A 17,405-nucleotide genomic window follows, 5' to 3' on the forward strand; every position below is an offset into this window, starting at 1 on the left:
ACTGGGAGGCTGAGGCAGGAGAATGGCGTAAACCCAGGAGGCGGAGCTTGCAGTGAGCTGAGATCCGGCCACTGCACTCCAGCCCAGGCGACAGAGCGAGACTCCGTCTCAAAAAAAAAAAAGAAAGAAAGAAAGAAAGAAGCCTTTTAACTTGATGTGATCCCATTTGTCCATTTTTGGCTTGGTTGCCTGTTCTTGTAGGGTATCCCTCAAGAAATTGTTGCCTGAACCAATGTCCTGGAGAGTTTTCCCAATGTCTTCTTTGAGTAGTTTCACAGTTTAAAGTCTTAGATTTAACCCATTTAGATTTTATTTCATTCTTTTGCATATGGATAGCCAGTTTCCCTAGCACCATTGATTGAAGAGACCGTCTTTCCTCCGACGTATGTTCTTGGCATTTTTGCTGAAAATGAGTTCACTGTAGATGTATGAACTTATTTGTGGGTTCTCTATTCTGTTCCATTGGTCTATGTGTCTGTTTTTATGCCAGTACCATGCTGTTTTGGTTACTATAGCTCTGTAGTATAATTTGAAGTCAGGTAATGTGATTCCTCCAGTTTTGTTCATTTTGCTGAAGATGGCGTTGGCCAATCTGGGTCTTTTATTGTTGTCTTGAACGTGGCTAGAGATGCTTTTCCAAAGACTCAGGTTCAAGATAGAAACACAGTAAATGTTGACTAATTAACACCAAAGCATCTGAAAACATATTTTAAGTCACTCATCAGATTTCTAACACGATTTCTCCAAATTTAGTAGCTATTTCTTGATTTTTCTTCAGAGATGGGTTTATAAAAGCTATTGGTCCTGCTGATGTTATTCGAAGACAGTTTTCTGGAGAAACTTTTGAAGAAATAATTGACTGCTCTGGGAAATGTATTCTACCAGGTATTTACCTCTTTTTCAGTAAAGGTCTACAAGTAGCTTTAACAGTAGCTCCTGAAATGTAAAGAGGAAGAGTAACAGCTTATTTTAAAGTCTCAAAATAATATTTAAAAAATCATAGTTCCATGTATTGAATTTCCATTATTGATTGTCTAACTGCTTTCAAACATGGTTTCACCTTGAATCCTTATAACGTCCCTGTGTGGGAGGTATCATTATCTATACTTTACAGTTTAGAAAATTGAAGGCTAAGGGTGAAATATGTTACCCAAGGTTCCTAAACAGGAAAAAGGCAACCTAGGAATCAAGCCCATTCATTAGACTCCACTTCTTTCCACTCACATGCTGAATAGAAACCAGCTGTGTTGTGTTTAGGTTCAAAAATAGTCAAAAGAACTTTATTAATCCATAGGAGCAGTTTCATAGTTTCATAGAAGTAGTTCCAATGGCATAGGAGAGGCTAACAAGGCAGCTGCTAGCTAGAGTATAGAAATACTCTAAATTTGTATACGGTGTGAAACAAAGGATCCAGCTCTGGGCAGAAAAAGAAAATAAAAATCCTAGAGCTTTCACTGCAGTTCACTTGTATCTTTAATGATTGACAACAGAATCAGTTTATTAACCATCATCTCCTACATTAACTATGTTGTATGACTTCATGTAATCATCCAAAACAAGTTTTATAAACTTTGAGTTCTACCCAAACAAAAGGACTTTATATTTATATTTTATTTTTATATAAAATTTTTATACTTTTAGATGTTTATTGTACACATCTGACAGAGCTTCTATCTGATGGGTTTTCATTTGTTTGTTTATTTTGAGACAGAGTCTCATTGTGTCACCAAGTCCAGAGTGCAGTGGTGTGATCTTGGCTAACTGCAACCTCCACCTCCCAGATTCAAGCAATTCTTGTGTCTCAGTCTCCTAAGTAGCTGGATTACAGGCATGCACCACTATGCCTGGCTAATTTTTGTATTTTTAGTAGCAACAAGGTTTCACCATGTTGATCAGGCTGGTCTCGAACTCCTAACCTCAAGTGATCTGCTGATCTCAGTCTCCCAAAGTGCTGGTATTATAGGCATGAGCCACCATGCCTGGCCTTCCTTATGATTCTTGAGGGTCAGGAGACAAAATCAGGGTGAAATGTTACGAAAAGGAGGAATATAGCAGAAAGCAATCTGAGTAGGGGCTTTTGATTTTAGTCCAATCAGAGCCAATAATGAGTCATTTAATCCATAAGATATCTAAAATATTTTGGAAAGAAACACTTTGCTGAACTGTACCTGGATAAACAACAGTTTCAAGTGATTGCTTTACAGTTTCTCCTTAATTAAAATACATTTCTTTCTTGAAGATAGATTCATCTTTCTGATTTCATATTTTCCCTTCTCAGAGTTGCAGGGGGAGGGGATTGTAGTATTATGTTTTCACATCCAGATTATTCCTTGTGATAAGGTTCATGGTTTTGCTCAACTAGGGGGCTTGACAACTTGATTTCAAAGTTTATTTGGGCCAGGTGTAGTGGCTGATGCTTGTAATCCCAGCACTTTGGGAGGCCAAGTCAGGTGGATCATTGGAGGCTGAGGTGGGCAGATTGTTTGAGCCCAGGAGTTCAAGACCAGCGTAGGCAACATGGCAAATATTAGCCTGTGTGGTGGTGCACATCTATAGTCCCAGCTACTAGGGAGGCTGAGGTGAGAGGACTGCTTGAGCCTGGGAGGTCAAGGCTGTAGGGAGCCATGAGTGTGCCACTGCACTTCAGCCTGGGTGAGAGTGAGAACCTTTCTCAAAAATAAATAAATAATAAAATAAAATAAAATAGAACGAAAGCTTATTTGGTGAGCATGGACTTACTGAGCAAAAGGAGCTGTATTTCTCTAAGGGATATTTTCATCATGTTGCATCCCCTCCTTCGTTAAAGCTTTCTAGACCAGCCATACAACAGGGCAGTCTTCTTTTCTCTCTGTCAAGGGAACCAGACAGACAAATTCTTCCTTTCATGTTCCTTAAAAATGGGTGGCTACCATCACGCTTTCCTCAGAGCAGCAGGGTGTAGTGCTGCTGTTTGCCTGCTGTCTAAGTGTTCTCTATTTCTTAATTGTAAGATAACTTGATTTATTGATTACAGGTTTGGTGGATGCACACACACATCCAGTATGGGCTGGTGAAAGAGTTCACGAATTTGCAATGAAGGTAACTGCAACCAATCATGGCAAATCAAAATAAAGCACAAATATGAAGTCTTTTGCTGAAGAGTTAGCAGGCTATCAAGCTTTGCAACATATGTCAACATATTTTTTAATGGATATTTTTACTTGCTTGGGCATGGGAAACAAATGACAACAAAACTTATTTATATCTGCCCCAAATCATTGTATTATTATACACAGGGCTATTCCTGCCCACTAATGTCTCCCTCTCTTTCCTTCCACACATTCCCATTCCAAATCACTATCTCTAGTAGCTTTTGAAAGGGTTCCAAGGAATAGTTTGAAAATTGCCATTCATTGGAGTAAAGCTTGGAAAAATATGTTACTAATCACAAAAATAAAATGTCTTATATTTTTCTCTTTTTCAGAAAACTGAGACTTATTAAGAATCACAAAATGTAATCTGCGTTAGTCATATATTAGCTGTAGCCAACTTCTAAATCCCTGGTTGGAGCAATTTTCACATGTGTTTTAAAAAAAGAAAGAAAAAAAAAATGTGCCTCCTGGCAGCTAAACTGGCTTATTTAAGGAAAAGAAAAAAAAAATTCTTTTCTTCAGATATCATGTACTTTCTTCAACAAACTAGAGCTGTTTTTAAGACTGTTTTATTAAATCACAGAATTTCAGAGCCAAAAGCAGTCCAATCCTCTCATTGTATAGAAGGAGAAAGAGATTTACAGTTCAGTCCTCTCATTGTGCAGATGGAGACAGCTGGGTCTAGAGAAGGGAAGAGTGTTGACTAGGGCCACCAGCTGGAGGAAGGCAGAACCCAGATGAAAACTCTGGCCAGGAGACCCCAGGCCTGCATCCTTTCTCTGCACCATACTCCTTGCTGCCCAGAGCAACTGGAGCCCAGTGGGACCCCAGAAAGAGCCTCTTTGAGTGACAAAGGTCAAGCTCCAAACTCTAATGGCCAAATATTGAGACAAGGAGACTTCCCGGGGCCACTTTAGTGGAGATCTGAATAATTGCAGTGGGGTTCCCTGCAACTCCTGATTTGCTTAAGCTTTGTTTTCTCAAACAAGCTGAGGGATGGAGGGAGGGCTGATACTTGGCAAGTACACATTGTGGGCTGATTGACTTGTTAAAATATTGCAATACTCCTGTGCCAGGTTTTTGTTGTTGTTGTTTGTTTTGTTTTGTTTTGTTTTTGTTTTGTTTTGTTTTTTTGAGACAGAGTCTCGCTCTCTCACCCAGCTGGAGTGCAGTGACCCAAACTCCACTCCCTGCAACCTCCGCCTTCCGGGTTCAAGCGATTCTCCTGTCTCAGCCTCCCGAGTAGTTGGGGCTACAGGTGTGCACCACCACACTCAGCTAATTTTTGTATTTTTAGTAGAGACGGGGGTTTCACCATGTTGGTCAGGCTGGTCTTGAACTCCTGATCTGTGTTCTGCCCACCTCGGCCTCCCAAAGTGCTGGGATTACAAGTGTGAGCCACCGTGCCCGGCCTGTGCCAGTTTGTAATTGCCACTGCCCTGAGATCCCAACAGGCCACCCACCACATCTCCCATCTCTACCACTCCAGTGTCTTCCCGGGACCCCTTTGGAACTCCCCACAATCCAGTGTCTGGCAGACTAGGGGCTTCCAGGACTGTGTATCCCAGCACTTTTCTAATCTGATGGGTTGGTGCCCGTGCCATATGGCTTCTTAATCATTACATAATATTGCCCCTGGAGGTAGATTCTTCAGACCTCCCTGCAACTTCCTCGCATTTGCCGGCCTAAGGGTGAGGCGTGTGTTCAGTTGGCAGGGGCCACCTACATGGAAATTCACCAGGCCGGAGGAGGGATCCACTTCACCGTGGAGCGCACGCGCCAAGCCTCAGAGGAGGAGCTGTTCCGCTCCTTTCAGCAGCGTCTCCAGTGCATGATGAAGGCTGGCACCACGCTGGTGGAGTGCAAGAGCGGATACGGCCTGGACCTGGAGACGGAGCTCAAGATGCTGCGCGTGATTGAGCGCGCCCGGCGGGAGCTGGACATCGGCATCTCGGCTACCTACTGCGGGGCTCATTCAGTGCCTAAGTAATCTTAGCCAGTGGGGACCGGGGTTTAACTCAGAGCATTGAAAATGAGCCCCCGGTAGTGGAGGTGCATTAGCACTTTAGCTCTTGCAGGGAGATGGGTAGAAGTCTTTGGAAAGACCTGATTCTAATGGCCACTCATCCCGCAGACTCGGTTTTAGGAAGGCGATCCCTTGGCCTCGTCAGTCTGCTAGTCCTTTAATTATGATAGAAGAGCTGTTTCAAGCTCTTTGGGTTAAGACAAAGAAATGGCCCCTTGTAGGTCGTTTAAAATTACACATATTAATTTGAATAATTTCCCATGATAATTAGCATTTCTAAAAGCACTTTAGAAATTAATAGTAACACTCTTTAGGAGGTAGTTCAAACCTCGTGGTCTAGGTGACTCAAAGGGGTTCGTTTTTGTTCATCTGTTTGCTTTCTTAACAGCAAACATTTTTGTTTTGTTGTTGTAAATGATTTTTAGCCTTCCCCTTTATCTAAAAGTTCCTCCTACATTGCCTTACTGTAGAGAACTCTGTTCCTTTCTGCACTTGCATTTTACTTTTCCAGAGTTCCTTTGGGTCCTGGAATTTCTAAATAGGAAGGCTCATGGTTCCAACAGCCAATTGAACTATCTAAAAGAAATCCAGGACTTGAACATGCATAAGGTGCCTCCAAAGTCTTAGTGAGGTCTTAAGCACTGATAACCTAGATATATAAATATAATACTACAGACTTACAATCATTGTTTAAAAATCTAATTGTTTACATTTCTTTTACATTTATCTGAGTTTGGAAACTTTGGAAAATAAATTTATATTTTAGGCCAGGTGTGGTGGCTCACACCTATAATCCCAGCACTATGGGAGGCCAAGGCAGGTGGATCACTTGAGCTCAGGAGTTTGAGACCAGCCTGGCCAACACGTTGAAACCCCATCTCTACTAAAAATACAAAAATTAGCCAGGCATGGTGGCCCATGCCTGTAATCCCAGCTACTCAGGAGGCTGAGGCACAAGAATCGCTTGAGCCGGGGAGGCGGAGGTTGCAGTGAGTGGAGATTGTGCCACTATACACTCTGCCTGGGCGACAGAGTAAGACTCTGTCTCAAAAAATATATGTCTTTTTAATTGACAAATAATATATTATTGTGTAGAGTATGTTGTTTTAAAATATGTATACATTGTGAAATGGCTAAATCAAGCTAATTTATATATGCATTACCTCATATTTACCACTTTTTGTGGTGAGAACACTTAAAATCTATTTTTAAACAATTTTTAAGAAAACAATACATTACTATTAGCTATAGTCACTGTGTAATGGAAAAATATAAATATTTAATATTAATAAAAATTAACCCTTCATGTTAATTATCATCTTTGATCAGAGGAACTAAAAAAGTAACATTAAAATTTATTATTCAAAATTCACAAAGCTAGTTATGTGGAAAAGAAACATAAATATTTAATATTTCCAGTGATCTTTATTGTAAGTTTTTAGCATTTATATTTCTGAAATTATTAAAGCTTAAAATTTCACTGAGACTCTTGAGACATTCTCTATAGAAAACAGTAGATTTTTTTTCAAACAGAATATAAAGTGCATAACAGTCTGCTTTCTTTTTCAGTAGAAAATAGTGTGGCATGGTGGGAAAGTCTCAGTTTGAAGTGATGCCAGACCTGGGTTTGAATCCAGCTTGGCTACTTCCAGCTGGGTGATTTTGAGGTCATGACTTAACTTTTCTGAACATGAATTACCCATCTGTGAAACAGAGCTAAATGCCACCCTATTCTATATGATTGTCTTGAGAATGAAAAATAACTTGGTAGGCTAGGCATGGTGGCTCACGCCTGTAATCCCAGCATTTTGGGAGGCCGAGGTGGGTGGATCACCTGAGGTCAGAAATTCGAGACCAGCTTGACCAACACGGAGAAACCCCATCTCTACTAAAAATACAAAATTGGCCGGGCATGGTGACGCGTTCCTGTAATCCCAGCTACTCTGGAGGCTGAGGCAAGAGAATCTCTTGAACCCGGGAGGGGGAAGTTGCAGTGAGCCGAGATCATGCCATTGCACTCCAGCCTGCGCAGCAGGAGCGAAACTCCGTCTCAAAAAAAAAAAAAAGAAAGAAAGAAATAACTTCTGTAAGTGTCTGTCTCTCATAGTCCACCTCTACCCAACTACTCAAATTGTTTTGCTGAGTGAGAGACTTCTGTGTGCCAAATACAGGGCTAAAGTTTCACAAAAATTTTCTTCATCTGCCAATGAGCCTCTGAGGTCTGCATCTTGATTCCCATTGGTAAAACCTGCGCTCAAATAACAGCTAAAGAGCATCTCCTAAGTTATGTGACCACCATGTGGTAGAACTCTGTGTCTACCTGACTCTAAAAGTCCAGGCTTTTCTAACATGTAACTACTGCAGAACTTTATTTTATCTACTCTTCTTATTATTAATTTTTTTTAGAGATAGAGTCTTGTTCTGTTGCCCATGCTGGAGTGCAGTGGTGCAGTCATAGCTCACTGCAGCCTCAAACTCCTGGGCTCAAGCAATCCTCTTGCCTCAGCCTCCCCAGTTGCTGGGATTATAGGCATGAGGTACCATGGCCAACTCCACCAGAACTTTAGAGAGAATTTCAGAGCCTCGTACTATCCTCCTTCCCCATATCCCCAGACGGTGAGACAGAAAGTCTAAGGCAAGTGCTTCAGGAAACATTGTGGAGGAAGAAAAAGGCAGGGTGATAACTGGGCTCAGGTAAGGGGACCACAGGTAGGTTATCAGGGGGAGTATCCAGGATGCCCTCTGAGTGTCCTTTACAGGAAAATTATGCCTTTTTTTTTTTTTTTCTTTTTGAGACAGAGTCTTGCTCTGTCGCCCAGGCTGGAGTGCAGTGGTGTGATTGATCTCGGCTCACTGCAACCTCCACCTCCCTGGTTCAAGCAATTCTCTTGCCTCAGCCTCCTGAGTAACTGGGATTACAGGCACATGCCACCACGCCCGAATAATTGTTCTATTTTCAGTAGAGGGGTTTTGCCATTTTGGCCAGGCTGGTCTCGAACTCCTAACCTCAAGTTATCTGCCCGTCTCGGCCTCCCAAAGTGCTGGTATTACAGGCATGAGTCACCGCACCCAACCAAATTAAGCTTTTCAACCAGGTAGCCTTGCTGGCATCCCCAAAGGTAACACAGGTCTGCCAGAATGGATGAACTATTTGAGTCTCTGTGTAGAGGGTCAGTGCATACAGAAGTCTTGTCAATACCTCCACTATGTAAACATGGCCCAATAGTTAAGAGCCCAGAGTTATAGCTTTGAGTCTTTCTCTACCTTTCTGAAGCTTGAAGTCATTTACCTCTACTGCTCCTCAGGTTCTTCAAATGCCGGATAACCCTATCCTTTTGTTTTTTGTTTTTAATATTTGCCCATGTCAATCTCATTTTCCTCCCCCAGAGGAAAAACTGCTACTGAAGCTGCTGATGATATCATCAATCACCACCTCCCAAAGCTGAAGGAACTTGGCAGAAATGGGGAAATACACGTGGACAATATCGACGTATTTTGTGAGAAAGGTGTCTTTGATCTCGATTCCACCAGAAGGATTCTTCAACGTGGAAAAGACATAGGGTTACAGATTAACTTCCATGGAGATGAACTCCACCCAATGAAGGCTGCTGAGGTGTGGCTGACTTTTAGTTTTCCCCTCATCAACACTCATTCTTGCACATTCGTGCTATGGGAAACTTAGTTTCTTCAAAGCCCTCCAAAAAGATACTGAATGGGGAAATTTGTTTGAACAATGTACAGATTGGTCTGGTTGAGACCTGAAAACCCTGACCTCTATTAAAAACTTACTTTTTTGCTGATCATTTACTTTCATTATCATCCACTGGTGTATTAATAGAAAAAGAATTGGCCGGGCACAGTGGCTCACGCCTGTAATCCCAGCACTTTGGGTGGCCGAGGTGGGCTGATCACGAGGTCAGGAGATTGAGACCAGCCTGGCTAACACGGTGAAACCCCGTATCTACTAAAAATACAAAAAATTAACCAGGCATGGTGGCATGCGCCTGTAATCCCAGCTACTTGGGGAGGCTGAGGCAGGAGAATCGCTTGAACCCGGAGGCAGAGGTTGCAGTGAACCGAGGTCGCACCACTGCACTCCAGCCTGGGGGACAGAGCGAGACTCCATCTCAAAAAAAAAAAAAAAAAAGAAAAGAAAAAGAATTGCCTCAGTGATCTCTTTTACTAAATTTCTAATGTATTTTTCTTAGCACACAAAGCCACACTGGCACAGTATATTAATTTCACTTGGACCTTTTCAGATCTTTCTGTGGCAGCATCCAAATCATTTTAGTGGAGCACACCAAAAATAGCCACAGGATGATTTTCAAATTCATATATCTTTGCTCAAATTAATTCATTTATTCATCCTTTCAACAAATATTTGAATGAATACTGTGTGCCAGGCACTGTTCTAGGCATTGAGAATTCAGCAGTAAGACAAAGTCCCTGCAGTCCTGAGTCTAGGCTTCTCTCCTCTAAAGCCTTAGACCTAAATAAACAACTGCCCTTGGAGTGTAAATACAGATATAGATACCCCATCTGCATGCCTCTCAACTGCATTATATCCAGCTTGATCTCTTAGCATTGTTTCCAAGTCTTGTCCCATTTTCTGCTTCAGTGAATGACACCATCGCCTGTCTGTTGCTCAAAATCTTGGATATCATTTTGACTGCTGCCTGTCTCTCACCTACGACATTTCATCCAACCACCAATTCCTCCCAATTCTCCCAAATAGCTCTAGATCCCCTTCTCTCACTTCTGATCCATAAAATGTTCTGTTTCAGAAAATGTCTGAAGGATTTGTGTTTAAGAATAGTTTTTGAAGTAGCCCACTAGCTAATTTTCAAATGAATGCCCATTACAAACCCTTCACCCATTTGGGGGATTGGGTTTACAACAGTTGGTTGGCAAGAAATCTTAATAATAAAACGTTGTTTCTCTTTATGGGAAAAACAATTTACACTGGGTTTGGTGGCTCATGCCTGTAATCTTAGCACTTTGAGAGGCCCAGACAGGTGGATCACGAGGTCAAGAGATCAAGACCATCCTGGCCAACATGGTGAAACCCCATCTCTACTAAAAATACAAAAATTAGCTGGGTATGGTGGCACGCGCCTGTGGTCCTAGCTTCTCGGGAGGCTAGAGGGGGAGAATCGCTTGAATCCAGGAGGCGGAAGTTGCAGTGAACCGAGATCGTGCCACTGCACCCAGCCTGGCTACAGAGCAAGACTCCTCTCAGAAAACAAACAAACAAACAAAAAATAATTTAATGGAACTTCATCGATTCATTGTTGCTGTTTGTTAAATCTTTCCCTCTCTGCCAATTCTCCTTAGCTTGGGGCTGAACTGGGAGCGCAGGCAATCAGCCACCTGGAAGAAGTGAGTGATGAAGGCATCGTTGCCATGGCAAAGGCCAGGTGCTCTGCCGTCCTTCTGCCCACCACAGCCTACATGCTGAGGTAAGGTCGTTTCTCACCCCAGACCCAAGAGCTGCAAGTACAAGCTGTGAAGACACAAACGTCCAAAGTGCCCAGACATTATTTCATTGTCGTTACAAATCCCTTAAAAATGCAGATGAAGAAAACTCAGTTAATGAAAATGCCAACCCTGGACTGATGTTCGTAAATGAATTTCCCTGGGGAAGGAACTTAAACCCAGATTGCCTTTGTGTGGTAGGATTATTGAGGAAGATGGAGCTTTTTTTTTTCTTTTGTTTTTTTTTTCATGGATTTTGGAATTTTCCAATTAAAAATAATTACTATGCATTACTTTTATAATTAGTAAATAATGAAACAGGTGCAATACTTTTAAATATATGCATAAGATGTTAAAGATATTTAGCAGTATTCAGAATCTGCATGAGCTGTTTTCTAAAGGGATGTTAGTGGGTGCCATAATTGTCATAAATCTTCATAAATCCTGGGGGTGGGAGGAAAGAGAAGACATATTTTGTAAAATCTCCCCAGATATTTTGCTGTATGCTGCCTATTGAATTGAATATACTTAGTTCATCTGTTATTACTGTTGCTCTGATTCTAACTAATATGAGACCGATGTCTTCTGACCCTTCCCATTGTACCACTTACTTATATGATATCCAAGTTTGTGGTTTGGGAGGCCAGCAGTCAAGAAGTTTATCTTCTTTTGGGACTAGGTGCTTTCTATGTAGCTAGGATATGTGGTCTTTTGCATGGGGAGTGATTTTGCAGTTAAGACAGTGGTTCTCAACCCCAGGGTAATTTTGTCCCTCAGGGGACACTTGGCAATGTCTGGCGACATCTCTAGTTATCACAACTAAGGGATGCTACTGGCATCTAGTGGGTAGAGGCCAAGGTTGCTGCTAAACATTCCTCATTGCACAGAACAGCTACCCAAAACAAAGAATTATCCAGCCCAAGACACGAATTGTGCTGAGGTTAGGTAAGACCAGGCTCCGAGTAACTTTTAGAAGGGTGAAGAAAGGAGTACTTCAGTTCTTTTCTCAAATCTACTATGATTTTATATGCACATATATGATATTATACATTTTTATTATTATTACTATTCTCTTAATTTAAAGAGTAAACACAATGTAGACTACAATCAGGAAATATCAATAACTGTTCTTGGTGTGACCAATGTCTTATACATTTCAAGTGTCATCAGTCTAAGTCATCAATCAATATTTATCTCCACCATCCAAGAAATAAGTTTTTTGTTTTTTATTTTTTTGGGGAAAAAAAGGCTTTCTTCGGCTGGGCACAGTGGCTCACTCCTGTAATCCCAATACTTTTGGGAAGCCAGGGTGGACAGATCACTTGAGGCCAGGAGTTCAAGACCAGACTGGCCAACATGGTGAAACTCCATCTCTACTAAAAATACAAAAATTAGCCAGGCGTGATGGCACGTGCCTGTAGTCCCAACTACTAGGGAGGCTGAGGCAGGAAAATCGCTTGAACCCGGGAGGGAGAGGTTGCAGGGAGCCAAGATCATACCACTGCACTTCAGCCTGGGCAACAGAGTGAGTGAGACTTCATCTCAAAAAAAAGGTTTTCTTTAACTGGTCTTGAATCTCTTGACACGGAGCAAAAGCGTAAGACTTTGTGGTACTGGAGGGCAATTCAGCATTAAAAGTCTGCACCTTGTTCCTATGCCAGCAGAGGCTGTCATCTGCCATTGCCACAGACAGGTTTAGCCTCCTGTTAGGACCACAAGGGCAGTCGAAGTGAAGGCCACACTCTGCTTTCTGGCTTCTCGTTTCTGTATTTTTCTGATCTCTGCATCAGGAGAGACCAGCAGGGCCCCCTGCTCTCCCCTGAACCCTCTCTTGACTCTCATTTCCAGAATAACCATTGCCTTATGCTACTTAAGGGCTTGCTTTAATCATGTATTTTATGTATATTTGCATGTAATATTTAAATGTATTCAGGAAATATTCACCTTGGTTTTTATGGAGCGCCCTTAATACTTTTACAGCCTCACTTTATTCTCTTTTACCCCTAAGTATTTATGGAAGGGGAGGAGGGACATTCAAATGACCTGCAGGGACATTTGAAGCTGTACCCTTTCCTCACTCTGTCTCTGCTTCATTCACCTCCTCTCATACATTGTTGAAAAATATTTTAAGTGGTCCTAAAAATGATCAATCATAGACTGGGAGGGATTCTAGGGCAAAAATAATCTCTGCTGGACTCTTTCTCTATTGCAGCAGTTATTCCCAAATTAAATCTGTCCTCATTGCTTTAACGAGCTTTCAGGCTTTGCTTATTTTTTGTGTAACACTTTTGAGATATGTCCTAAAGAACAAAGAATATTTCACCAGGGAGGTCAAGGAGATGCCTAATTCAGGAAGAAGTATAAACATTTTACACACTAAATTCTTGGGCCGTCAAGATTTTAAAGGAGCTACAAAGATGTTTGAGGTAAAAAGCAAAACAAACAAACAAAAACAACAGAAAAGAGGGGTAAGGGAGAGAAATGAATAGGAAATTACAAAATGGAGCTAATAAAAATAGCATATTGTGGCCTGGCACAGTGGCTCATGCCTGTAATCTCAGCATTTTGGGAAGCCAAGGTGGGTGGATTACCTGAAGTCAGGAGTTCAAGACCAGCCTAGCCACCCTGGTGAAACCCCATTTCTACTAAAAATACAAAAATTAGCCAGGCATGGTGGCGGGTGCCTGTAGTCCCAACTACTTGGGAGGCTGAGGCAGGAGAATGGCGGGTATCCTGTATGTGGTGCTTGCATTAAGCTGAGATCCGGCCACTGCACTCCAGCCTGGGCAAGAGACCGAGATTCCATCTCAAAAAAAAAAAAAAAAAAAAAACACAGTGTAACCTCATTTATTATTTAATTTGGGAGTCACCAAAAAAGCTTATTAAATTTCAAAACCATTTGTAAGTTATATTTTCCTCCTTTTGCAAGAATGCCTTAATATGTAAAAAGACGGATGAGATAAACAATCATTAATTAAAAGTTAGGCATATCTAAGTAATTTCAAAAGCAGAATGATAAAAATCAGGAGTCCTGGGATTATATATGTAACTCTGCCACTAGTATATAATCTTGAGTTTCCGCTTCTTCTTCCAGAATATGAAGGCGTTGACTGTCTCAAGTTCTCTTCTGTTCTGAACAGCTATTCTACAAAAGTTTCCATTCTAGAGACTGACATATTTTTTTCCTCGCCTTAGACTGAAACAACCTCGAGCCAGGAAGATGTTAGATGAAGGAGTAATAGTTGCCCTGGGAAGTGATTTCAATCCCAATGCATATTGCTTTTCAATGGTAATTATTTTTTTCATGTGCCTTTCTGAGCAGACTATCTACCAAGCATATAAACAATTTAAAAATATTTCACTAACTGTTAAAACAGTGTTAAAAATCTAAAAATGCTTTCTGTGAAACAAGAAAAAAAGGGGTAGACAGCAGTGTAATTGGATTTTTCTGTCCCAGATAAATGCCTGCAGGCATAGAGAGAGGAGAGAAGCTTCTATGTGCATTATTTTCTGATTCAGCCTTGAGCATTGTGGTTTTACAATAACCATTTCCTTTCTCCAGAGAATAGCATAAACTCCAAGAGGTCTTAGTTAGTAAGGGTGGAAGTGAACTTCATTGTGTGCAGTAAGTGGTCTTGAAAAGTTGTCAATAAATATTAAATACACAATCCTTTCAATAAAGTAATCTTTTCCAAAGTATAAGAACCTTTATGTATAAACTTAGATTTTTCCCATTGCAACTGAGCCAGTTCCTCCTATACCTTTAACTGCCTCTGTTTGTTGTGCTGTGTTGAGAAATGTTTTAAATTGCAGTGCCGTATGTCACTTTCCTCCAACACTTTTCTCTTCCTGCCTTAGCCAATGGTCATGCATCTGGCCTGTGTAAACATGAGAATGTCCATGCCTGAGGCCTTGGCTGCTGCCACCATCAATGCAGCTTATGCACTGGGAAAATCTCATACACATGGATCGTTGGAAGTTGGCAAACAGGGAGATCTCATTATCATCAATTCATCCCGGTGAGTGTACTCCCAACTTAGTGTGCTCCCGAATGATCGATCATAGACTGTGGGGGAGTCCAGGGCAAGAATCATCTCTGCTGGACTCTTTCTCTATTGCAGCAGTTATTCCCAAATTAAATCTGTCCTCATTGCTTTAACGAGCTTTCTGGCTTTGTTTATTTTTGATGTAACACTTTTACCATATGTCCTAAAGAATAAAGAGTATTTCGCCAGAGAAATATCTTATATTGTGCCCACTGAAGTATAGAGATGAGGCCTAAATCCCTTTTCCACTAATTATTAGTGTCAGACTCTGTGTGGACTCAGACACTAGCCAGTCCCCTCTATCTTGATCCCTTTCCAATGAGCAAATCTACTGACAGACCCTAAACGACAGGGCGGATCAAGTTTTCAAGATCTCTTCATCTGTCTGGTATCTTTTGTAGATTTCCAGGTTTCTGCTCTGTTTACCTGGACTTTGGCCGGGTTGTGCCCTTTGGCATGTGTTTGTGTTTTTCTGCTCGGCTTCTGATTTTCAACTAGCTCCCAACTCTGGCTTGTCACCCTGGTTCTGATTCATTCCCTCTCTGATTTCTCATGCCGACTGGATCCCAAAAGCTTAAACTTAGTTTTCCTGTTCCTGGTGGCTTATCACTCACCCACCCACAGTCTGTTGCCACCTGGGCCTCCAGGGCGATATTAGTCTGTTGTCACACTGCTAATAAAGACATACCTGAGACTGGGTAATTTATAAAGGAAAGAGGTTTAATTGACTCACAGTTCTACATGACTGGGGAGGCCTCCCAATCATGGCGGAAAGCAAAGGAGGAGCAATGTCATGTCTTAAATGGCAGCAGGCAAGAGAGCATATACAGGGGAACTCCCATTTATAAAAACATCAAATCTTGTGAGATTTATTCACTATCATGAGAACAGCATGGGAAAGACCTACCCCCATGATTCAATTACCTCCCACCGGCTCCCTCCCACAATGTGGGAATGATGGAAGCTACAATTCAAAATGAGATTTGGGTGGGGGCATAGCAGCCAAACCATATCAGGGTCTTACTGTTCCAGATCTACAAGTCATAAATGCTACGGCTACTTGACTCTTACAAGCCCATTGCAGCCCTCGAACCTCATGTCCTCCAGAGACACCTGCTTTAAAATTCTCTCCATGATCAGAAACCACTCCCTGTATTGAATATAATGCTGATGGTGACATTTATGTATCACTAAATGAAGCAAATATTTTAAGATCAAGTACTTAAATGATATTATTAAATAATGTTTGATTTATCATAGACCAGTTAGTTATGTACTGTTTTTTAGAAAGCCCAAATACCATTGACTGGGTGTAAATAAATGTGTAGGGAATGCATTTTAAAGTTAGCATTTATTGATAAAGTAATAATTTTTACTTGCACACATTGAAGTAATTTTTTTTTTTCTAGATGGGAGCATTTGATTTACCAGTTCGGAGGCCATCATGAATTAATTGAATATGTTATAGCTAAAGGAAAAGTCATCTATAAAACATGATAGATTTGAAAAGAGAAGACTTTTTGACCATATGAAATAAGTCAATATAGTTATATTAAGTTAAAACACCTTAATATTTACCAGAATTATATCACTTAAACCTAAATGTACTTCGATGTCTTTTTAAGTCACTCAAAAAACCCCAGGGATAGATTTATTTTCATTTCACACATGCATTTGACATATAAACAGGTAAATCTATTGTGATTAAAATCACAAAACATCCAATTATTTCACAAATATTAGTTACAAATATTCCGTAGATTAATATGATGAGGTATCACAAAAATGCCTTTGTGGGGAAAAGTAGGCTTGACTTAAAATTTCCATTTTGTGTCTGTATTTCACGTTTCAGTTTTTAAACTATATTTAGTGAACATTGGGGAATGGAAAGAAATCTAAGTGATATACCCCAAGGAAGCTAAAATATAGCCTTCTGTTAAGCAAATAGTATTTCCTTTCCCCAAGTAGTTTATTTTCCAGATGCTTTTCAAATGAATTAATGTCGTCTGATGAAGAGTGTCCTTCCATTTCTAAGGTCTTCTCAATCTCAGCAACAGAGCTTCCCGGCAGCGTTCAAGACACATCATTTAATACACAGGCATAGGGACCTTCCTGAAATGGATGCATTTTTTCCAACTACAATCATGTAACCTTTTTTTTGAAATTTAAAAAATTGTTGATTCTTCACATTACAATTGGGTAAAACACATTTGACAGCTCTCAATAAATGTTCGCTCTTACTCTTATTGTTGTTGTTTCCTTTCAGCCTGGAAGCAGATCAGCAGCGTTGTCTCTTCGAGTGTTTTAGGAAATTACAAAAGTATTTTTAAAGAGTGGATAATTATTTACATATAAATGGGTGTTTTTAAAAGCCATGTGAGTTGATTTGAAATCTTTTTAAATGTTTCAGTCATCTTTATAATCACAACTGCATTGCCAAACTTGGTAAGAAATGATATGAGAAGTAAAGATTGACTCTCCAAACGATCACTAATGTCAGGTTAATAGAGCCTGAATGAAAGAGGCTTTGCTGTAGTCAATATAAAGCAATTCAAAATGCCCCTCATGGGAAGATTAAGGGTAACATTGCATATCGTTGTCATCACGATGGGGTCTCTGGAGCTCTGAACCTCATGCGATTGTTTAAGAAGTCTTCACACAGTGTGGGGGGCACACAGTTGCTGTGTGTGATGGCTCCCCTGTGACCAGTCACCTAGGCACTGTGAG

The 17,405-nt window shown here is 40.8% G+C and overlaps 1 protein-coding gene across 1 annotated transcript in view; it reads left to right on the top strand.

Annotated features, from left to right (window-relative positions):
- The window catches only part of AMDHD1 (amidohydrolase domain containing 1), a 22,528-nt gene extending 5,604 nt beyond the window's left edge, over positions 1 to 16,924 (top strand). The window contains exons 2-9 of the mRNA XM_011934209.1: positions 779 to 885; positions 3,014 to 3,078; positions 4,840 to 5,117; positions 8,545 to 8,770; positions 10,492 to 10,616; positions 13,828 to 13,921; positions 14,491 to 14,651; positions 16,088 to 16,924. Coding sequence (XP_011789599.1) covers positions 779 to 885; positions 3,014 to 3,078; positions 4,840 to 5,117; positions 8,545 to 8,770; positions 10,492 to 10,616; positions 13,828 to 13,921; positions 14,491 to 14,651; positions 16,088 to 16,175 — 1,144 coding nt within the window. The 3' untranslated portion in view covers positions 16,176 to 16,924. The remainder of the gene's footprint in view (positions 1 to 778; positions 886 to 3,013; positions 3,079 to 4,839; positions 5,118 to 8,544; positions 8,771 to 10,491; positions 10,617 to 13,827; positions 13,922 to 14,490; positions 14,652 to 16,087) is intronic.
- The last annotated feature ends 481 nt before the right edge of the window (positions 16,925 to 17,405 follow it).

The sequence above is a fragment of the Colobus angolensis genome, unplaced genomic scaffold (assembly GCF_000951035.1).
Source record: "Colobus angolensis palliatus isolate OR3802 unplaced genomic scaffold, Cang.pa_1.0 Scaffold10, whole genome shotgun sequence".
Lineage (NCBI taxonomy): Eukaryota > Metazoa > Chordata > Mammalia > Primates > Cercopithecidae > Colobus > Colobus angolensis.